A 24,793-nucleotide genomic window follows, 5' to 3' on the forward strand; every position below is an offset into this window, starting at 1 on the left:
CTGCTGTTCCACTTGTCACTGCCATCGTAGATTTTCCGTTGCCCAATAGTGAATATTATGACGGTTTAGGTTACCGCTGTTGGTGAATGATGCTTCATTGCTAAATAGAACGCATGCAAAAAATCTTTCATCGTCCCGTAATTTCTCTTATGCCCAGTGGCAGAACTGTACATGACATCCAAAGTCATCGCCATGCAATTCCTGGTGCATAGGAATATGGTACGGGTGCAATCGATGTTGATGTAGCATTCTCAACACCGACGTTTTTGAGATTCCCAATTCTCACGCAATTTGTCTGCTACTGATGTGTGGATAAGCTGCCCCAGCAGCTAAAACACCTACTAGGGCATCATCATTTGTTGCAGGTCGTGGTTGATGTTTCACATGTGGCTGGACACTTCCTGTTTCCTTAAATAATGTAACTATCCAGCAAATGGTCCGGACACTTCGATGATGTCGTCCAGGATACCGAGCAGCATACATAGCACACGCCCCTTGGGCATTTTGATCACAATAGCCATACATCAACACGATATCAACCTTTTCCGCAATTGGTAAACTGTACATTTTAACACGGGTAATGTATCACGAAGCAAATACCGTCCGCACTGGCGGAATGTTATGTGATACCACATACTTATATGTTTGTGACTATTACAGCAGCTGGCCAGAGTGGCCGAGCGATGCTAGGCGCTACAGTCTGGAAACGCGCGACCGCTACGGTCGCAGGTTCGAATCCTGCCTCGGGCATGGATGTGTGTGATGTCCTTAGGTTAGTTAGGTTTAAGTAGTTCTAAGTTCTAGGGGACTGATGACCTCAGAAGTTAAGTCCCATAGTGCTCAGAGCCATTTGAACCATTTTTGACTATTACAGCCCCATCTATCACAAAGCGAAAAAAGTGGTCCAGCTAAAACATTCATATTTCTTTACGTACTACATGAATATCTAATAAAAAATGGGGGTTCCTATTTTTAAAAAATGCAGTTGATATGAGTTTGACCTATGGCAGCGCTATCTAGCAGACCAACCATACCGCTATCTGGTTTCTCCCTTCAAGCTAGACGAATTTCGTTCTTTGTAGTTTTTTCATTTGATGCTTATTTCGTGAGATATTTGGCCCGGTCACTATCAATGGACCACCCTGTAGAAAGCTGTGGATTGCTGTGTTATAAAGGTTAAATTATGTGTTTGTATTGGTAGCACAGTCAAAAATAGTATCGTATCTTTTCATAGTATAAACATGCTTTGTATATCAAAGTGCTAACGTTTTTCCGAGGAAAAGTGACGAATAGACTGGTAAATCTCTCAAAAAGTATGACTCCAAAATGAAGTGTTTTTAAGAAATGTGGGTTTCATGGTAATAAATTTTTGAATAAAGAGAAACATTGTGTTCAGCATGTGGTGTGTGAAGTTATAGACAATGAAATACTGGCAAACTCATGAGTATCTAGAGAAACACCCATTAGTGCTTCGAAGATTAAAATAAAACATAGTGATAACACAGTTATCTCAAAACAAAACTCATGTAAACGGTAGGTTAGGTTATATTCTGCTACATTTACACATCCTAACAGGGGTGTTATGTGAATGTGTGTGCTGTATGTATGTGGAGGGCCAGTTAGTTTACATGAAGACATTGAGGTATCAAATGGACTAGCCAGGAAACTTATCATTAATTCTGCCAGTTGTAAATATACTCATTCATTTTGGAGTTCTGATAAGTGTAAAGATAATTATTTTAAAATAAATATTAGGTGGTTTTATGGATTGAGAGCTATTGGCAAAGGACACACTGCAGCAGAAACAATGTGTGTCGTGATGTATATGCCACGCCCACTTTGTAAAATGGACAAGTATGCAGGATTTATTGGAGCTGCTGTGAGATCTGCTGCATGTGAGTCAATTAAGGGTGCTGCAAATGAAGCTGCTGAAATAAACGATGGTATGATTGACATATCAGTAGCTTTTGGGGCACTTGGTAGAAGCGCAGCTGCAGTTCTAAGAATTCTGTTGCTACAGTGACCAGTGTGGATACTGGAAAGCTAATAGATTTCCAGATTTTAACCAAACATTGTTATAAGTATAAATCAGGGAATGAAGAAGGGCATACTTGTGACAGAAATTATGAAGGACAACTAGTCGTACGGAGGCCCGTGCAGCTGTTGAAATTTATAATCGATATGTAAACTAAAGGGGAGTGTGTTACACTAAGTTCTTAAGTTATGCATACTCAAATGCATATAACAGTGTAGTAGCCACTCAGCCTTATGGTGAGAAGCTTGTCACAGAAATGGAATGTGTTGGTCATGCCCAGAAGAGGATGGGTACCAGATTGAGGAAGTTGAAACAAAGTTTGAGAGACAAGACACTTTCAGGTGGTAAGACCATATGAAGCAGGCTGACAGACAACATGATTGATGAACTACAACAGTATTATGAGATTGCCATTAGAAATAATACTGAGGATTTGTTGAAAATGAAGCAGGCAGTATGGGCTACCTTCTTCCAGAGACTGTCAGCTGATGATAAACCAGTACACCATCTTTGCCCTCCTAGATCTGGTTCATGGTGCAATTACCGCAATGCCCAGTACTCAAACAGGTCATACAGCCATAAACATTCTATCCCAGCAGCAGTTGTGGATATCATAAAACCTGTTTACAGAGACCTGCCAATCCTGAATTATTGAAGAAGTGTCTGCATTGTCAGACTCAAAATCCCAATGAGTCGTTCAATAATCTTATAGTGTCAGTGTCATCGTAACTGCCGTCTGCGTCACATCTGCTGTGCAGCGAGCTACGCTAATTTAAGTATTAACTCTATTTTTCTTACTTGTCACTTCTTCTTCCGTGTGTTTTTGCTTTTAGGAAGCTTTAATTGTCGAGTGCTAGTAATAGTGTTCCATAGATTTTGTGTTTGTTTTGAATACAGTCAGAGAGAGTCCGTTTAGTCAGCCATAGTGCCAGTAGTGCTAGTGTTTGTTTTGAATACAGTCCAGAGACAGGTAGTGCTATTTTCATTGTTTTCTACAGGAAGTGTCTAGTAACCACAGTTTAGTCAACTATCAGCGGCCTTTAGTGAATTAGCAGTCTAGTTATAAGTTGATTAACTCTCTACAGTAAATTGATTTCTTAGGATGGATAGGATGTGAGACTGCTGTGTACGGACACAGGAGGAGCTGGCCACTGTTCGCGAACAGCTGAACGTGTTGATGGCCGCGGTTAGCCGTCTTCAAGCAGTGGTGAGTCTGGTGCGTTGCATGGTACACCCCAGGTGTTACAAGCTTCACCCACTGACCCTGCTGTCGACACATCTTTGCGGGTACCAGGCGCGATTGGGCCACCCTCTTCCCCAGGGGAGTGGCGGGTTCAGCGGCGTTCGCGGCGCACGAGGCGGAGGGTCAGTGTGGAGGCTGGCCATGTGGCATCGCCCGTTCTGCCTGTGAGTGGACATGTGGCCACTCCTTCAGCAAGGTCCGAGCAGGCACATGGGGGGAGGGGTTTATTAGTTATTGGGAGCTCCAACGTTAGGCGGGTGATGGAGCCCCTTAGGGAAATAGTGAAAAGGTCGGGGAAGAAGGACAGTGTTCACTCTGTCTGCTAGCCGGGGGTCTCATCTGAGATGTGGAGGAGGCCGTGCCGGCAGTGATACAGAGCACTGGGTGCACCCGACTGCAAATTGTTGCTCATGTCGGCACCAATGACTCCTGCCGTCTGGGTTCAGAGGTCATCCTCAGTTCGTACAGGTGGTTAGCGGAGTTGTTGAAGGCGGAAAGCCTCGCGGGGTGGAATCTGAGCTAGCTATTTGTAGTATCATTCCCAGAACCGATAGTGGTGGTCCTCTGGTTTGGAGCCGAGTGGAAGGCTTGAACCAGGGACTCAGATGATTCTGCGGAGATCTGGGGTGCAAATTTCTCGACCTCCGCTATCGGGTGGTGAAATGTAGGGTCCCCCTGAATAGGTCACGCGTGCACTACATGCAGGAAGCGGCTACAAGGGTAGCAGAGTATATGTGGAGTGCACATGTGGGTTTTTAGGTTAGAGAATTTCCTCCCTGGGCCCGACAAGACACCTCCTGAGATGCGGCAAGGTAGGAGTAGACAAAATGCAACAGGGAATAACAATACTAATGTGCTAATAGTAAACTGCAGGAGCATCTATAGAAAGGTCCCAGAACTGCTCTCATTAATAAGTGGTCACAATGCCCACATAGTACTAGGGACAGAAAGTTGGCTGAAACCAGATGTAAACAGTATGAAATTCTAAACTCAGATTGGAATGTATACCGCAGAGACAGGCTGGACAGTGAAGGGGGAGGCATGTTTAAAGTGATAAGAAGTGCAATAGTATCGAAGGAAATTGACAGAGATCCAAAATGTGAAATAATTTGGGTGAAGGTCACGGTTAAAGCAGGCTCAGACATGGTAATTGGATGTCTCTATAGGCCCCCTGGCTCAGCAGCTGTTGTGGCTGAGCACCTGAAGGATAATTTGGAAAATATTTTGAGTAGATTTTCCCAACATGTTATAGTTCTGGGTGGAAATTTTAATTTGCCGGATATAGACTGGGAGACTCAAACTTTCATAACGGGTAGCAGGGACAAAGAAACCAGTGAAATTTTTTAAGAGCTTTATCTGAAAACTACCTTGAGCAGTTAAACAGAGAACCGACTCGTGACGATAACATATTAGACCTTCTAGTGACAAACAGACCCGAACTATTTGAAACAGTTAACGCAGAACAGGGAATCAGTGATCATAAAGCGGTTACTGCATCGATGATTTCAGCCGTAAATAAAAATACTAAAAAAGGTACGAAGATTTTTCTGGTTAGCAAAAGTGACAAAAATCAGATTTCAGAGTACCTGATGGCTCAACACAAAAGTTTTGTTTTAAGTACAGATGGTGTAGAGGATCAGTCAACAAAGTTCAAAACCATCGTACAATATGTGTTAGATGAGTATGTGCCAAGTAAGATCGTAAGAGATGGAAAGAAGCCAGCGTGGTACAACAACCGAGTTAGAAAACTGCTGCGGAAGCAAAGGGAACTTCACAGCAAACATAAACATAGCCAACACCTTGCAGACAAACAAAATTTACGCGAAGCGAAATGTAATGTGAGGAGGGCCATGCGAGAGGCGTTAAATGAATTCGAAAGTAAAGTTCTATGTACTGACTTGGCAGAAAATCCTAAGAAATTTTGCTCTTATGTCAAAGCGGTAGGTGGATCAAAACAAAATGTCCAGACACTCTGTGACCAAAAAGGTACTGAAACAGAGGATGATGGACTAAAGGCTGAAATACTAAATGTCTTTTTCCAAAGCTGTTTCACAGAGGAAGACTGCACTGTAGTTCCTTCTCTAGATTGTCGCACAGATGACAAAATGGTAGATATTGAAATAGATGACCGAGGGATAGATAAACAATTAAAATCACTCAAAAGAGGAAAGGCCGCTGGACCTGATGGGATACCAGTTCAATTTTACATAGAGTATGTGAAGGAACTTGCCCCCATTCTTGCAGCAGTGTACCGTAGGTCTCTACAAGAGCGTAGCGTTCCAAAGAATTGGAAAAGGGCACAGGTCATCCCTGTTTTCAAGAAGGGACGTCAAACAGATTTGCAGAACTATAGACCTATATCTCTAACGTCGATCAGTAGCAGAATTTTAGAACATGTATTATGTTCGAGTATTATGACTTTTCTGTAAACTAGAAATCTACTCTGTAGGAATCAGCATGGGTTTCGAAAAAGACGATCGTGTGAAACCCAGCTCGCGTTATTCGTCCACGAGACTCAGAGGGCCATAGACACGGGTTCCCACGTAGATGCTGTGTTTCTTGACTTCCGCAAGGCGTTCGATACAGTTCCCCACAATCATTTAATGAACAAAGTAAAAGCATATGGACTATCAGACCAATTATGTGATTGGATTGAAGAGTTGCTAGTTAACAGAATGCAGCATGTCATTCTCAATGGAGAGAAGTCTTCCGAAGTAAGAGTGATTTCAGGTGTGCTGCAGGGGAGTGTCGTAAGACCGTTGCTATTGACAATATACATAAATGACCTTGTGAATGACATCGGAAGTTCACTGAGGCTTTTTGCGGATGATGCTGTGGTATATCGAGAGGTTGCAACAATGGAAAATTGTACTGATATGCAGGATGATCTGCACCGAATTGATGCATGGTGCAGGGAATGGCAATTGAATCTCGATGTAGACAAGTGTAATGTGCTGCGAATACATAGAAAGAAAGATCCCATATCATTTAGCTACAATATAGCAGGTCAGCAATTGGAAGCAGTTAATTCCATAAATTATCTGGGAGTATGCATTAGGAGTGATTTAAAATGGAATGATCATATAAAGTTGATCGTCGGTAAATCAGATGTCAGACTGAGATTCATTGAAAGAATCCTAAGGAAATGCAATCCGAAAACAAAGGAATTAGGTTACAGTACACTTGTTCGCCCACTGTTTGAATACTGCTCAGCAGTGTGGGGTCCGTATCAGATAGGGTTGATAGAAGAGATAGAGAAGATCCAACAGAGAGCAGCATGCTTCGTTATAGGATCATTTAGTAATCATGAAAGCATTATGGAGATGTTAGATAAACTCCAGTGGAAGACTCTGCGGGAGAGACGCTCAGTAGCTCGGTACGGGCTTTTGTTGAAGTTTCGAGAACATACTTTCACCGAGGAGTCAAGCAGCATAATGCTCCCTCCTACGTATATCTCGCGAAGAGACCATGAGGATAAAATGAGAGAGATTAGAGCCCGCACAGAGGCATACCGACAATCCTTCTTTCCACGAACAATACGAGACTGGAATAGAAGGGAGAACCAATAGAGGTACTCAAGGTACCCTACACCGTCAGGTGGCTTGAGGAGTATGGATGTAGATGTAGATGTAGACCAAAAAATGATTTTCTTGTAATGAAGACACTAAAGTGGGGGTCAGTCATGCTGTTATTGCTTTTAATGATGGCAACATTGGTAGCGTGAAAGTGCTACAACATATGGGAATTAATTCTGGAGCAAACTGCATCAGAGAATTTGAATGGATGGACAAGGTTTGCACTGGTAAAGCAGAGTATGCAGCACAGTTGGCCACTATGGAGTCCAGAAAGAAGAAAACAAGAAAAAACTTAAAAAAGATCAAGAGGATGATATACAGTATGGTGCAGGGTGCTTCTGAGTGACTAAAAATAAAATGTTAAGCATATATTGAGTTACAGTCTATTAAAACTTTAAAAACTCTTCCTGAAAATTTACATTTTCTCTTGCACTTTTCCCTAAATCTCAGAAACTACTTCGAGTAGCGAATTCAAATTTTCAGGGAGTAATAACATACGTATCCTGAGTCTTCTGAACTAAAAGAAGAACATAATGTTATGTATAAATAAAATGATTTAGAATAACATACAAAAAAGTACACAAAATTTTAACTGTGTAATTAAAAAATTGTATTTCCAAAAGCAGTGGCTGAAATGCAATTATTGTAAGACTCAGAACATATAGTTTAATGTCCTGTAAAAGTTTCTTGTCAATGGCTACAGTTGTTCCTGAAATACGGGGAAGTTAAGTCACTAAATTTAACATTGTCAGGATAGGGTGTTCAAACTCCCCTTAATGCACGTTTTCTCCTTCCTCCACTTGGTGAGCAACACATTTATAGTATTTTCACAACAGCAGTAGCTATTTTCTTACAATTTCTTTTTGCAGGCATACCATGTCCCGGGCTACAAGGGATGCATAGGATTTATTACCTCAATGAGTGAACACTTCTGTGGCACATGCAACCATTTACGGATAACAGCTGATGGCAATTTGGAGGTGTGTCTCTTTGGGAATTCAGAGATATCTCTCAGGTGAGTGATGAAACATAGAATAATCATGTCCAAGTGAAAATTCATGCGAGGAAACCATAAAATTACTAGAAGACTGACAGACTGATCAGTATTTTACCTTCAGGAGGTGAAATTCCAAAACTTTTTATGGACACATTCGTTCCTCTTGTCCTCACATTAGTCGTGGAGTCCGAGTGACCTTTCAGACCTTCAGGAAATTATCCCTCTTTCCTCTCTCATGAAGGAACTGATAGTTCCAAATGGTGAGTATAGAATAATACTTTCAAACTGTTTGCCATGCACATTAGGTATGTGGTTGGTATATGGAAGAGATAAACTGCAGTTAAATCCAGCAGGTATGAAATGAGTTATCTTTTCTTGAAGTTTTCAGCTTGCACCCTCCTCCCTCCCAGACATACAAACCAGATACCTCTAGCTAATTTGTGAGTATATATAATTTGCCTCTGTCAAAAGTAAGTTCATAGTAAGTAGGGTGAAACACAGGGGGCTGCAACATATTGTCTGTCAAATTAAAGGAAAGTAATCAGAACTGGAAATTATGTAAAGACATTTTTAGCTATGTCCCTAGGTTTTAATAAAGTTAACACAGTATTTCTGTCCATGTGATTGTAACTATGATTTGCCAGCCACCGTTGCCGAGCGGTTCTCGGCACTTCAGTCCAGAACCGCGCGACTGCTACGGTCGCAGGTTTGAATCCTGCCTTGGCTCAGATGTTAAGTCCCATAGTGCCCAGAGCCATTTGAACTGTGATTCATGATTATCAGAGTCTATATGTTCCAAATAAAAATTGGAACTTCATGTGTATAAATGTACAAATTATTAGACAATGGGACCAACAACTGACACTTTTAAATTGATGACTAGACTAAGAGATTAATAATAGGTAAAATACTGCAAGATACTTGGCGATAAGTTTGTTTCAGGACAAGGTAAGGGGGGTGGGGGGCAGGAAGAATCAGCTCTCTCTTTGTGAGCATACCAGAAATCCTTTATCAACCCAAGGTAAAATAAGATATAAAAATACAGGGTCAAACAACTAATTTAAGTATCTTAAAAACCAAATGACTAATGAAATTGGAAGCTAAGAAAAGTAAGTTCATAGTAAGTAGGGTGAAACACAGGGGGCTGCAACATATTGCCATTGTTGTTTGACTTGTCTATCAAAGAAAAAAGAAATGGATCAAAACAAAATAAAAGTGAGAATGGAAATGTATCAGAAGCAGATAGGAATAAGCAAGGAACATATTCTTTAATAAATAATTAAAAAAAAGAAACTGACATGTGAGGCAGATGTTCCTACAATTTTATGTTCAAAGCACAGCAGTCTGTGAAAGCAAAATATTTATGACATTGAAAAAAGAAAATCAGTGAGTGAAAAGTGTGTGTAGGTGAATTGTGGTGAAAGACTGGATATTGGAACTTCTGTTAGGCTGCCCAGTATTAGTTAACTTGGTAGTAAAGGAGCAAGTTTGCAAGGGCAGATAACTGTTTGGCTACGTACAATAGAGTGGGAGTATGGAAAAGCTAGTCCAAGATAGGATGAAAAAGATAACAGCAACTTAAAAAATGAATTGATAAGTTACCATGAACCCCATTCCAATCTAGTGAATGCAGTGGTTGACAATATCTTGTGACATTCGCCTATAAGGCTCAAACAATAATTGCTAAATAAAAATACAAAATGTTGACAAGACTGTATCTAAGCTGTCACTCTCTTTTGAAACAAGGGTGTTTAAACCAACAAACACGCAGGAAAGCATGGACAACTCGCACACTAGAGAAGGATGGGCAGTATCATTGAAGGAGTGAGCATAAACCGTGTGGAATATGTGTGGTACAAGAAATGATAGTAAGAAAAAAAAAGAAGAAGAAGAAGAAGAAGAGGAAAAATGTTGATCTGGAAACAAGGGAATAAAAATTTGCCACGTGAAGAGACAAAATGGTACTGTGCTGATGAGTGTGTAAAAGTGGTGATATACAATATACATTGATAAAGGAACTCTGCATTGGGCCCAGAAGACCACGCAATGCTCTTCGAGAGATGTCCTCTACTATATATCTATGGAGAGTTAGGGGATCAGTACACAACTCTCCAGGCTGTTATCAACTTCCAGAAGTTGAAGACACTACTTCTCACTTGAGTAGCTCCTCAGCTGGAACTACAAGCAGAGTGTACCCTATTCCAGTCTGTCCACCGAGCAGAATTTCCCAGCTCTACAAGGAATTGAACCTGATCCCTTTCTATGGCACACCTGTGGCATACTGACTGCATAGCTGTGGCAAGAGTCATAATATACACTTGTGAACAATTGAGTTATAACTATTCTGTTTATTGGGGAGAGAGTATGTATATTTCCAACGTGAATGAAATAGTTTAGTGTATCGTAACTGGAATGTATTCAGACCTCGTACTTGTTGTGTGAGAGCGCAGTGTCTTAGACACTTGTAGTGTTTGTCTTAGCATGAACTAACCGGTGAGCCTTACTTTCTAGTATTTTTAATTATGTATCATTACTGGTGCCTCTGGCACTTATGTGTTGCAATAGCAATAGCTTGCAATAGCAAACATTGAGTCAACCATGGTTTTTGGATTAGAAGTAGAGGTCAGCTGGGTTGACAGTGGGAATAGAGTGATGGGAAGTGGACAATAAGCAGTTATATTGAAGGGTGCATTATTTGATATGTTAAGGTTAATTACAAAACGTGGATTGGAGAATTTTTCACGTTGAGCAGAAGTAAGTTTACAGGACCAGATGTCAAATTACACATGATCAGTGTGAATCCCTATAGTCAGCATGAACACTGGCACACAGAATAATTTATAGGTAGTCTTGCTGTATATAAAAAATCAGATTTGTGCTGAACTGTCATGAACAAACTGTCACTTCTCTGGAATAAATAGACTCTGATTTGTTAATTACATCTGTGTAAATGAAAAATATAGGAAAACATAGATTGCTGCTTACTGTAAAGGAGACATGTTACATTGCAGACAAGCACAATTAAAGAGGCACTTACATAAAGCTTTCGGCCACAGCCTTCATCAGCAAAAGAGATACAGAGAAACACACACATTCATACACACGGGCAAGCACATGTCACACGCATATGACTGTCAACTCCAGCAGCTTGCCCCTAGCTGCTGGACTTGGCAGTATTTTTTTTTTTTCTCTGTGTGTGTGCGCGTGCATGCGTGCGCGCGCGGTAGGCTTGCTTGTGTGTTGTGCCTGTGTGCAACTTTGTTTTCTTTACGGTAAATAGTGATCTATCTTTCCCTGCACTGTTGATATTCCTACCTGGAATTTCCATTGTTTAATATGTAAATATTTAAAGAAGGACACAGTTACATATATTCTGTCACTTGAAGACTAATACATGAAGTCAGTGGACATTATTTTTTATTGCAGAGGATCTTTGTCACCACTAATTATTAATTTTGTGTTCCAGTTAATTAGACATGGTTTCATCTTTTCCTGGATGTGCTCTTTTTGTTAAATCTTCCTTCAAAAGAGCTGATTTACTTCAAATTAATAAACCTGAGTATTCTGAAAAAGGAGGTGCAGCTTACAGCTGCAGTGTGACAGTTGATCACAGGGTGATTTTATCACTGCCATATCGTGGGTACCCATGGCTCGAGACACTTATTCTATAAGGGTGTGTAGTCATTGGGCTTTCTTGTACCACAGTGTCAAAGGTGTACTGTGAGCAGATTTATTCAAGGAAAATACTACCACAGTCAGCAGAGTGAACTGCTATTGGCAACAGGATATCATTGACAGGGGTTACCACTGACTAGCATGGCTTTAGCAGCGAACAGGTGGGCCACAATGTAGCAAATGACTCACCAACTCAGTGACAGTCAATAAACAGTAACCATTCATGCCACTGGGAACTGTCACCTCTTTGTGGGATACAAACATGCAATCTGCACACTGCTCGTCACACTTACAAAGATTAGCATTGGTTCAGAACAGCACCAGGGGATGCTCGAAGCATGCAGGAAGGTCGTCTGTCAGATGATTTGCGGTACATATTGCCAAGGTGGCAGGGAGCAAAATAAGGAGTGATCAAAAAAACTTCCATTTGAAGGCTGCATAGTTCAGATCAGTATGCCACACACACACACACACACACACACACACACACACACACACACACACACACACACACACACACACATATCCATCCGCACATATACCCTGCTTGTGTCTGTATATGTGCAGATGGTTATGTGTATGTGTGTGTGTGTGTGTGTGTGTGTGTGTGTGTGCGAGTGTATACCTGTCCTTTTTCCCCCCTAAGGTAAATCTTTCCAATCCCAGGATTGGAATGACTCCTTACCCTCTCCCTTAAAACCCACATCCTTTCGTCTTTCCCTCTCCTTCCCTCTTTCCTGATGAAGCAACTGTGGGTTGCGAAAGCTTGAATTTTGTGTGTGTGTTTGTTTGTGTATCTATCAACATACCAACGCTTTCGTTTGGTAAGTTACATCATCTTTGTTTTTAGATATATTTTTCCCATTTCGAATGTTTCCCTGTATTATATTATATATCAGTGCTTTCCTCTCCCACTACTATCCTGCAGACCTTGTCCACAAACAGATCTCCCAAGCAATACATTCCTCCCCACCCAACAACAATGTTACTACCCCCAGACCACACAGAAGCATCCCCCTTGTCACCCAATATTATCCTGGCCTCGAATACATCAACTAATTACTCCGCCACGGATATGAATTTCTCAAGTCAAGCCCTGAAATGAGATCATCCCTTGACAATATTCTCCCCACACCACCCAGAGTTGCCTTTTGCCGACCCCCTAACCTCCGTAACATCCTTGTCAAACCCTACAATATTCCCAGACCACCTTCTCTACCCAGCGGTTCCTACCCCTGTAACCGACCACGATGCAAAACCTGCCCCATGCATCCCCCCACAACCAACTACTCCAGCCCCGCTACTGGTAAAACATACACAACTCAAGGCAGGGCCACATGTGAGACAACACGACATTTATCAACTGACATGCCTGCACTGCACAGCCTTTTTCATTGGTATGACGACAACTAAACTGGCTGAGCGCATGAATGGGCACAGACGAACTGTCCGCCTAGGAGATGTCCAATACCCAGTAGCGGAGCATGCTCTCCAGCATAATTCTAGGGACCTAGGAACCTGCTACACCATATGTGCCATTTGGCTTCTCCCGCCCAACACCAGTACCTCGGAACTGCGGAGATGGGAACTTGCACTCCAACACATCCTTTCATCCCGCCATCCCCCTGGACTGAACCTACGTTAACCAACCTCACTCCCATTTACTCTTTAGTCTTCTCCTCTTTCCCTTTCCTCTTTAGCCATTCATGCATCTTTTCATCCTACATAGTTGCGTTTATCTTTATACTATGTGCCTCTTTACTTCTGTATTCATCCTCCTTGGTTTGAAGCTGGCACAGTAATTACAGTAGAATATCTTTGGCTTCCCTCTGACATCCATGCCTCCATCTTTGCTGCCCTCCCTGTTTACCTTTCCCCTGTTGCTTCATAACCTGGGTTGTGAATAACTGAATCCACTTTCCCTTCTTCCCCTTTTTTCCCCTCTCTCCTCCCTGATGAAGGAACGAAGTTCCGAAAGCTAGGATACGTCAATTTTCTGTTCTGTTTTGAGTATCTATCGGCTGTACTGAGCTGAGGTAAGTACTGGTCAGGCCCTCTATCTCGTTGTTAGTATTTGTTTCGTATATATAAACACACACACACACACACACAGACAGGGTGATGCGTATTAACATTTAAAAACCTCCAAAGCACTGTAGATGACCCTGAGACAAGTAATTTAATACAAGACACATGGGATCACAAATGTTGGATACGATACAAATGTTGGGAAATGTGTCAAAAGCGAATGACAAATGTCACCAGATGATGTACCTTGCCATGCTTGCAGTGGTTGAGCCTCTCGGTCTGTCACACTTGATCATCCCAACCCAAGTCAAGTATTCATATCATTGTGGCTACGGACACACGTGTGCGACTTTAGTGATGGTGTTCAGGATTTGAGTCTTGCATCTGGCAGGCAGTATTTTTTCATTGTGTTAAACAATTATGTATTTATATTGAAGTTTATTATTTTATTTACCGGTCTTGCAGTTTCCTTGATTTCTTGCAAAGTACAGTACAATGAAAACCTACCATATTGCATAACAAGTAGATGAGTATAAACTTCAGAATAGCATCATCGCCATTAAATGACCTATGTTTTCTTTACTAACTAATGTCTGTAAACAAAAAGAGAAGGGACAGAAGCAAAAAACACAAAATCAGAACTGCTTTTGCTTGATTACAGCAGGGACAATAATTTTGTAACATCTACATTTACAACAGATCATATTTACAAAATGTTTTCGAAATTTGCTCTGTTTGCTCAAATGAAAGTATTGCACTGCTCAATCATTCCTTTACACTCAACCCCAACTGCTGCACATGCTGTGGGGTATGTCATCTGGTTACGTCATATGTTCAGTGTTTCTCACCAATTTTTGGGGTATTTTGAAATGTACAAAAAGGCAAATGCAGAAAGTTATCACATTTTGCTGCACATTACCTCCGTCACAGAAAAATAAAGTATACAAATCTTCTCAGATTTGCCACTGAATAATTTTGTGCAAGCCTCACAATATTTCACCAACACAACTGTTCATCATCTTCAGGTAGTGGTGGGTCCTGTCATCACTGCTGCAAGATGTGGCTGGTGATATTCGCACAGCAGAATTGAAATTTGTCAGGCTAGAAGCAGGAGTACGAATGTGTGGACAGGCACTCCCAGTTGGATGGAAATTCCATTCATAGTAGCCTTCTGCTTATGTGTTGTGGGCAATGACTGCACTTCTGGACACTCGTGTGGTTAAAAGCTGAATTAACTCTCTGCAAGGTGCTGCATCAGGTCATACATCGGAGGATCTGGTTTCTACTGTTTTAATTTCATGGCAGTCAGTGCTGGATTCTGGGCAGTGCTTAATCAAAATTCCATATTCCTGTTGGTAAGATTGCCCATCGTATGGATACATGCCTCATTCTTAAAAACACAATCCTAGAGTGATGATGCTGAGGATAAAATTTCAGTCCTCTTGGGAAACGTGTGGTGCCCTGTATTCAGGCAGTGCTCTGCTACCACTAATTTACTGGGTGGCATTTTTGTCAGCGCTGTTGAACGCAGTGTTCTTGCACAATGTGAGGTGTCTGCCCTATATAAGATTTCCCATAATGGAATCAGATCTTATATATGATCTGTGTTTTCTAAGGTCAAGATTGTCTTTAACTGAACACAAACAATTCCTTAGTTTTGCTGGTAGACGAAAAACACACTTGATTCTGTTTCTCTTAGCGATTCTTCCTATTTTTGAAAACATGCCACTGAAATATGGCAAAAAAGCCATTTGCAGTGCTTGTCTAAGTATCTTCATTTACATCCCTACACTGAACTTGCTTTGCTCAGAACACATTGCAAATCTGTTTACAAGAATAAACATTCTGCTGGAACACTGTTCTTAGGTGTTACAGTTCACCAGGCAGACTGTCGGTATCTGAGATCACGTGTGCTCTATGTGCCAGGGAGTGTAAGACACTACCACATTGTGCAGGGTGACGGCAACTTTTGGACCGCAAATATAACTCTGCGTGTATCAGTTTTCAGTAGAGACTATGCCCCAGTGTTCTGTCAGCTTTTCTTCTAACTGTGACATCCAGGAATGGTAAGCTGCTATCTTTTTGTACTTCCACAGTGAAATGAATATTCAGATGGAGCGAGTGCAAATGCTGCAGGAACATAGGTAGTGTCTGTATTATGTGGGCCACACCACAAATGTCTCTTCAGCATTCTGCCAGAAGGAGGAATGTTGGATATTTACTAAGGGAAATAGAGGATCTCCCATGGGAACACTGTCCACTTGATCAAAGTAGTTGGTGTTACATAAGAAATAGGATGAGGTATGCACATGTTTAAACAGCACCACAATTTCTTTCTCAAACTTGCTGCTAATAACCTCTAATGAGGGCTGCAGGGGCACTTTTGTAAGTAATGATATAACATTTGAGCTAACTAAAAGATCTGAAAGTTCTAGTTTAAGCATCTTCAGGTATTCTATGAAATCCTCTGAATTCTAAATATGATGGTCATAGTCATCCACATGATAAATTTCAAAGCTGTCACGTGGAAATTGCCAGTTGCATCTTGCAGCAGTGATGGTGGAAATCACCACCACCTGAAGATGCCAAAACGTTGTGTCACTGAAATATTGAGGGAGGGACTTGCATAATGTTATCTGGTGGGGAACCCAAAGTGTTTTTGCAACAGATCTATCAGGCAAGCCTGAAAATTCACATATACTCCAAGCAGTAAGTACCTGTTGTAAAATGGTCACATTAGTGAGCTTGGCAATTAATTAACAGTTTATCAATAAATTTGGCTTCATTTTGCAAGAAATTGTGCTGTGTTCCACTACTCCCTCTTCAACAAAACTAATGTCACTTTCTGCCCCACCTCTTCAGCCTGAGATCTTATGTATACTCTTGAGCATTTGTGTAAGATACCTGTTTATTTATAAAAATAAAAGTAACTTCTATCATGACTTTCCCATTTTGTCCAGTGGGTTTGTTATCCTGCTGTTGCCTACTGCAGACTACAAGATTACTGTTGAAGATATCTGCAAAGTTTTTCTTCCTTTTTAGTGTACCAACATTTCACTGTGTGGTAATTGCCTGGTACTGTTTAACGGGTGTTTTAACTGTTGTTTCAGAGATGCAATACGAAGCAAATGCAGTGAGGATGACTTGCTTGCCATGATTGGGGCAGGAGTGAGAAGAAAGAAGAAACAACATGCAGGTAAGATACATTACAGCAAATGTAACTCTATAGATAGAAAGAAAATTTCTGCTTAACAAGTCATAGCAAACATAAGAGCAAAATAGAATGAAAAACAACAGTGATAGAACCTGTGTTTTTTGTGTAAAATTGGATTTAATTTTTTATTTAGTATTCATTCTGATTAATGCCCATTGGTCAACAGTACATTTCAGCCCTAGAATTTGGTTCTGCAAGGTCCACCAGATAACCATATATGGCTGTTGTAACTCCTTTATTGGACTTCAGAAGTTTTCCAGCAACAAATCTTTTTTTCTTTCTTTCTTTCTGATTTGATGTTTTGTGCTCCCACTATGTGCCTTAAAGTGTCCAGAGATAAAAGGGGCCAAAAACCATAAAGGACTCAGTCGAGTGTCTGTAAAAAGAACACTGAACGTGACTATGGGCATGAAACATAAAACGAATGCGATCTTGTTGGAAAAAGAGCTTCACTCTTTGCAGAGAATTGATGCTGGTGAGCCACCCACAGAAGTGGCTGCAGAGTAGGAGTACAATTACTGATCGGAAGACAAATCGATCAGGAATTGAAAAATTTTGTTCCATCCAAACATTGGGCAGCGCAGTGAAATCTTGAAAAACAATGAGAAAAGGTGCACATCCTCAGTTAGAAGAGGCATTATTTTTGTGGCACGAATAAATAAGAGCCAAAGGTGTGTCAGTTTCAGGTCCTCTACTTTGTCAAAATGAGCTGATGAGCTGATTGAAGGAAAGGAGCAAGAATTCCTCGGAAGTAATGGCCGGCAGGATCGTTTCAAGAAGCGGCATGGCATCCATGAAATTGCCATCAGTGCCAAATCATTATCTGGGGATGAAGCTGCTATGCTGATTTTAAGAAGAAACTGCACACAATCATTGACAAAGGATGTTATACTGGCAATCAACTTTACAAATGTGATGAAACTGGGTTGAATTACAAAATCCTGCTAACGAAAACCCTTGCCTCTAAAGAAGAAGAAATGGCTACCGGATCCAAAAAAATCAAAGATATATTTACTGTCCTTGCTTGCAGTAATGCCACTGGCAATCATAAACTGTGTCTTACTTTAATTGGCAAATCCAAAACACCAAGAGCATTTAGACACCAACCAACCAGCTTTGCCACTGAAGTACACGAATCAGTCTTAAGGCATGTATGAACAGTGCCATCTTCAGAGAGTGGTTCCAGGCAGAGTTTGTTCCAGCTGTAGTAAATTACATGGCAGGAAATGGACTTCCTTGAAAAGCGCTACTTCTTGTGGACAATGCTCCTTCTCACCCTGGTGATCTGCAAGATGGGGATATCAAAGTTGTATTTCTCCCACAAAATGTCACATCTCTATGTCAACCGATGGACCAAGGTATTCTTGAGGTGATGGAAAAACATTACAGACGCAAGATGCTGGAATACTTAATAGATGTGATTGATGCTGCAGATGATTTTGTGGAAGCTCTTAAAAAATCGATGTTTTAAGTGTCATTCATTGATTGCTGAAGCTTGGAGTCTAATTCCTCCACTTCCTCTTGTTAGGTCTTGGAAAAAACTCTTAGATCGTAAGGCAACCTAAGTGGTGGGAAGGAGGAGGCAACACCGAAACTCAAGCTGACATAATTTTGGTGAATTTACTGGAGAAGCTGGTTGTAAAGACACACACTTCGGAGACATTGAAGAGTGGATGGAAAATGGCATTTTTTCATGTGACTGAGGATGAAATCGTCCAAATTGTGACTGATCATAAAGCGTCAGAAGACTATGTTTCTGATGATGAATCAGAGAAAAATATTCCTCACACATTCTGTTACAAAGTGATCCAAACTGCCCTGGAGTACATCAGCCAACTGGAGGAGACGATTTATCCTGAAATAGTTTGATTTCAACATTGGAGATGTATTGTTGCAGCAATAGTTTCTCAAGCAAAAAAACAAAAAAAAAAAAAAAACATTTGTGACTTAAAAAATAAACTCTAATGAAGCATCCTAGAACTTCTATGTCCATAACTTAAAAAGTTTTTTTTTTTTACTTTTCTTGAGAGTTCCTCTAGACAGACTTTTCGTTCCTTTGAGTAATCTCTAGATTTGTTTCATAATTTTGTTCAGTAGTTTATTTTTTATTAAAAAGAGTAGGTAATAAAATTAAAACTCCTGTTTTTTTCCTGCTGCCAAATAAGGGAGATTTTTTCTGTAAGAATGCAAAATAAACGAGCTTCGTTATACAGCATTTAAAAACTTTGAGTTTTCAATCACAGTTTGGTGCCTTTTTAACATGTCAACACAATTTTTTCAGTAAAAAAGTGCAGGGTTAATTGCAACCGTATCAGTAACGTTTTACATACCCTACGCACGTGTTACGATCGTATTTCACAATATTGACACAATTTGGAGTGTTCACATATGAAAACAGGGGGACTTTGATTTATCTGAAATTTTCGTTATCAGAACCGGCCACCGTCCCAATCATTTTGGATAAACAGGAGTTCACTGTAACAGACTCCTTGCAACATGCTGTGTCATGCAGCTAGGAGCAGCCAGACTATGGAATTGCCGTCCTGCGCATAGGCTGCCATTAACACCCAAGCAAATGACTGCATGTGAAGTGGTACCATGATCGAGAAGTACGGACTGCTAATGAATGGCGTCACATTATGTTCACTAATGAGTCCCAGTCCTGCACTGCTCCAAATGACTATCGTGGAGAAGTTTGACAGTGACCCGGGGAGATGGGGAGAGGTCCCATTCTTCCACATTTTGGGGGGGGAGGGGGTCACAAAGGAGTCCCATGGTGTGGGGAGCCATTGGGTATGACTTCAGGTCACGGCTTGTGATGGCCGAGGGAACTCTGATGGTACAGCAGTGTGTAATAGTATTGTGGTGCTACTTTTCAACAGGCCAGTGCTTGTCCGCATGTAGTACGTGTCTCTTTAAATTGTCTGCGTGATGTTGATATACTCCTGTGGCCAGCAAAATCCCCATATCTGTCCCCGATAGAACATTATGGGACCAACATGGACGTCAACTCCATCCCACTGCCTGTATCCATGATTGCAATGTCCAGTTACAACAGTTGTGGATCACCTTTCTCAGGAGGGTATGCAGCAGCTTTACGACATCCTCCCGCACTGTCCAAGCCAGACAGGGTGCATTGCTGTATTGATAAGTGGGCTCAAACTGATAAGTTCCATGTAAATTTGACTCTGTTTTGTTATCACTGAAATAACATCACATACCCTCTAAATTCGCTATGTTTCAATTTGTTTTCTCCCCACCTTCTGAGTGTCTCACTTTTTTTCAAGCAGTGTAATTTAAGACAGACATAAGAATATGAAAATGGGATGGCATATCACATTGCTATTCAACTATACCCCTAAGAAAATTGTAAGATAATGGAGAAGAGGAGGTGCACTATTACACTGACTAGAACGTAAACTTAAAGATTGAATTATATTGTGTAACCTATACCGATGACATAATACTAATTGACAAAAACATCACTGATGTGCTAAAGCAATTTGAAATATTAAGGGAGCAAGCTAGGAAAATTGGACTACTAATTTCACCTGGAGAAAAAATTCTTGGCTGATACCAAAATGGCACTGGGTGAACTTATATAGGAAATGACATAGTATTCGGTGTTAAAGAGTTTAAATAGTTAGGTGAAAAAGACCACTGAACATCATAATGAAAAGAAGGCCATAGAATCCAGACTTCAGAAAATACAAACTGTCTCTCAGTTAACTAAAAGTATTTTTCCTGGAACTCTAAAATCTAACATTGTACAACAGTGATCAAATTAGAATTTATTTATGCATGAGAGAGACTCTTTGTCCAACACAAGACATGAAAACAGCAAGAATGTAAAACTGTAGTAAAAATCTTAGGTCCAAGAATAAAAGATGGAATACATCACACAGAACCCAGTGTGAAATCTCCAGGCAAAATCCTAAAAACTCTTGTTACAATGTGTCTCCAAAGAATCCAACTTGTGGGACATACAGAAAGAATGTATCCAAACAGGCAGCTCATTGGATTCCCACATACCTAAAAAATAAGATCCAACTGATGAAAACAAACAGGAAGAGACCTTAAGAAATTGGAATCACCACATTTACAGTATTCTGATGTAGTGATGAGTCACACAGAGTGCAGTTTCACAGTAGCTTGATCGATGCTTGTACTTGTGTGTGTAGTATATGCAAGTGTGTACAGCGTCTCTTCAGGTGCACTCACGATATGCTAATTTAGTGGCCGAGCAGTAAACCGGATCCCTACTTGGTTCCAGTGTGCTGTGCTAATTATTCTTCTTCACTTGACATTTATGCTTGGAACTGCAAGAGAGGCCATTTTCCAGATAATGCCACAAAAACAACAAATTCTCAGATATCAGTTTAACTTACACTCTTCAACATCATAGACAACATTTCAAATTTAATATGTTGCAGAACACTTATTTCGTTGGCTAAGTTAAATTTCGAGTGTGACATGCTATTTCGTAAAAAATAGCAAACAGTAGACATGGATGTTGTTGTGACTCTTTCCTAAGGCAACATTTGTGTATTACACTTGTAGAAGTGCACTGCAACATAAAACAGTAGACCGTAAGTTCAAACAATGGAAACTCCAGGTTGGAATATCAGTAGTGTAGGAAACGATAGAGTGCTAATTACCATAAAGATGGCACGTTAAAATGCAGACAGGCACAGTTAAGACACTTACACATAAGCTTTTGGCCACAACCTTTATCAGAAAAAGAAATAGAAATACACACCATTCATTCACACAAGCAAGCACACCTCACACACACATGACCGCCAACTCTGACAGCTCAGACCAGAATGCTAATCTGTAAGTTTGCTACACAATAAAATAATTATTCTGAGCTACAAGAAAAATGGATTCAAAGAACTAAACTGCTTGAAGAAAAAAAAGGGAAGCTCCCTAAAGCAACGTAGTTTCACGAGTGTGCATACCAGTGGTAAATTATGAGAGTTGCAACTCTCTGAAATGGATACAAAGGCCCCCAGATTGCATTAGCTTTGTTTGTGTCTCGGATTGTTACCATGAATGGTAGGAGCTATAAGAGATGTGAAGAGTGTAAGATGTTGAGTGATCCCTGTGAAGGACACAGATGCCCTGTACTTCTGTGAGTCAGCATTATCAGTGCGTAACAAAATTTGAAGGGGCCTAATTGTGTGTCTCCATTTGCCAGGCTGATTGAATTATGCAATATTCAGATTTGTGAGACATTCAGATGTGGTAGTGGCCCCATGTTGGACTGCTTGGGAACGTAAGGGCAGCGTGCTTGTCAGCAAGCTTCCGGTTGACCGTGTCTGACGAGCCCATGGGAGAATTGCTGTAATGTACGCCAAGCACATTGTAACCCTTTGACACCTGCACCTGTCATGTGATCAGCAGTGAGTCACATTCTGCAAGACCCGCGATGACAGTTGTCAGTGAGTATGACAACGACATAGGGACAGGGCATGTGGGGCAGCATTGGATATGACTTCAGGTCACTCTGACAGCACAGCAGTATGTCATGGACATCCTGCATCCTCATTTGCTACCTCCATGTCCAATGGAGTTACAAGAGACAGAGCAGTGAAAACATATCCAGTTGTTGACTCACAAAACGGTTTTGAGCTGTGACGCATGTAGTCTTAAGTGAATCATTCATACAAAAAGAAAAGAAGAAGAAGCTAAAGTCAGAATGTGAAAAAATTGGAGAATAAAATAGATATTTGAAGACTTCACACTTGAAACTCCCAGTTTTCCTATTGTGAAAGTGCCTTCATGACCATATGCATTTCACTGACGATAAACTTTTTTTTTTCCCTCTGGGTCTTGGCTCCATATTTTTTCATCCAGTTGAGTCAGAATACTTGCATAGTATTTGTGAGGTATTGTTTCAGTCTTGCAAGCTAATCTAAAATACAAATCCCTTTTGCATCCTAGAAAACAATGACCACTCTTTCTCTCCGATGAAGTCACCTTGGCTAATTTTGTGCAACTACTATTTCATTTCGGTCGTCTCTCTTCCAAGGGAACAGATTGGTGCATAGAATCAATTGTGTGTCAGATTGTCCCAAATTGTTTTTCACATTAGGCTGTAGTCAGGCTTCAACAGACATGCCACTCACTTTCTGGTACGGCCACGGCATCAACTGTTTTGCACATCTTTTTAATTACTGATCTTGCAATATCACACTGTGTTCTTTCTCAGCATTTTCATATTTGATTGTAATTCTAGGAAGTTGTTCATGAGTCATCTTACAGAGACATACGCCACATATGAATTCAGCCACCCATTCCTTAACTGTTGACTACGAAGGAACTCCCCCCATGAACCATGGACCTTGCCATTGGTGGGGAGGCTTGCGTGCCTCAGCGATACAGATGGCCGTACCGTAGGTGCAACCACAACGGAGGGGTATCTGTTGAGAGGCCAGACAAACAGGTGGTTCCTGAAGAGGGGCAGCAGCCTTTTCAGTAGTTGCAGGGGCAACAGTCTGGATGATTGACTGATCTGGCCTTGTAACATTAACCAAAATGGCCTTGCTGTGCTGGTACTGCGAACGGCTGAAAGCAAGGGGAAACTACAGCCATAATTTTTCCCGAGGACATGCAGCTCTACAACTTGACTAGAAGAAGAGATCGGTTGCTAGGACATGTTTTGAGGCATCAAGGGATCACAAATTTAGCATTGGAGGGCAGCGTGGAGGGTAAAAATCGTAGAGGGAGACCAAGAGATGAATACACTAAGCAGATTCTGAAGGATGTAGGTTGCAGGAGGTACTGGGAGATGAAGAAGCTTGCACAGGATAGAGTAGCATGGAGAGCTGCATCAAACCAGTCTCAGGACTGAAGACCACAACAACAACAACATGAAGGAACTGACTCCTAATAAGTAAGATGATGCCTGTAGAAAAGTACAACAAAACAGTAATCTCAAAAAAGTTCAGGATGGACAGTACATTCTGTAGGACATATTAAAAATTATTGGTAAAAGAGACTTGGTGTATTAAATGCAGCTTTTGATTACATGATAATTGAATTGGATAGATAAACAATCTACTTGCTAAGTGGCGGCAGAACACACACATAAAAGAAGATTATAATTAAGCAAGCTTTCAGAGCGAGTAGCTCATTCTTCAGGCAGAAGGGTTGAAGTGGAAGGAAGAGGGGTGAAGGATAGGTCTAGGAAAAAGGGTAGATTTTGAGAAACTTACCCAGAACCGCAGATCAGGGGAGACTTTCCAGATGGGATGAGAAGGAAAGACTGATTCCACATCTACATACATACTCCACTAGCCACCATATGGTGCATGGCAGAAGGTACCCTGTCTCACTACAATAGTCTGAATAAAATTACTTGATAGTTGACATCAATCACTTGCTGCAACAATGTTGCCACATTGGCTACCAGCTACCGTTTGGTTACAGGTGACAACAAACAAGCGGTTCACTTCACAAATTATGTTAAATGTTTAACACAGAGCAATTTTTCTAGTGGCTGGTGCAAGGTATGTCAGAAATGTTGGATACTCTGTCGACTATTGATTTAAAGTGACCAGTGACTGAACTGGGGCAGACGACCCGTTTTGTATCCCTGACTGTAAACTTGTGTCCTAACCCAGCCGAGAAAATTGTGGTCAACAGTCTGCAGCAGTACTAATATCATGATCGCTTTGTTCATGGCGATTAAAGCTAACCCTTAAGGGTAAACTCAAGACAACAAAAACTCAATTTCAGGGCTGAAAGCAAATTGAAATTTCTCCATGTCATTTGTTACCTGTAACTATCCTTACACTAGCTGCACATGCTGACATGTTAGAAACCAGTGAACAGCCCGTGTGGGCACTTGTTCGTGGATTATAGATGACTCAGGCAGATTCCAAATGAAGAAATAAAGACAGGAAGACAAATAAGACCAAATAGAACAGTCAAAACAATGATGAAAAATGATGCAGCAAAGTATTAAAAATAAAAAAATACATTTACACCAATTAATTGAATGAAAATAATAATCACACTC

The 24,793-nt window shown here is 40.9% G+C and overlaps 1 protein-coding gene across 1 annotated transcript in view; it reads left to right on the plus strand.

The window, feature by feature from the left end:
* Positions 1 to 17,697, plus strand: part of LOC124722799 (molybdenum cofactor biosynthesis protein 1-like) — a 38,022-nt gene extending 20,325 nt beyond the window's left edge. The window contains exons 4-8 of the mRNA XM_047247931.1: positions 7,723 to 7,868; positions 16,664 to 16,749; positions 16,901 to 16,932; positions 17,095 to 17,242; positions 17,495 to 17,697. Coding sequence (XP_047103887.1) covers positions 7,723 to 7,868; positions 16,664 to 16,749; positions 16,901 to 16,932; positions 17,095 to 17,242; positions 17,495 to 17,697 — 615 coding nt within the window. The remainder of the gene's footprint in view (positions 1 to 7,722; positions 7,869 to 16,663; positions 16,750 to 16,900; positions 16,933 to 17,094; positions 17,243 to 17,494) is intronic.
* The last annotated feature ends 7,096 nt before the right edge of the window (positions 17,698 to 24,793 follow it).

The sequence above is a fragment of the Schistocerca piceifrons genome, chromosome X (assembly GCF_021461385.2).
Source record: "Schistocerca piceifrons isolate TAMUIC-IGC-003096 chromosome X, iqSchPice1.1, whole genome shotgun sequence".
Classification (NCBI taxonomy): Eukaryota; Metazoa; Arthropoda; class Insecta; order Orthoptera; family Acrididae; genus Schistocerca; species Schistocerca piceifrons.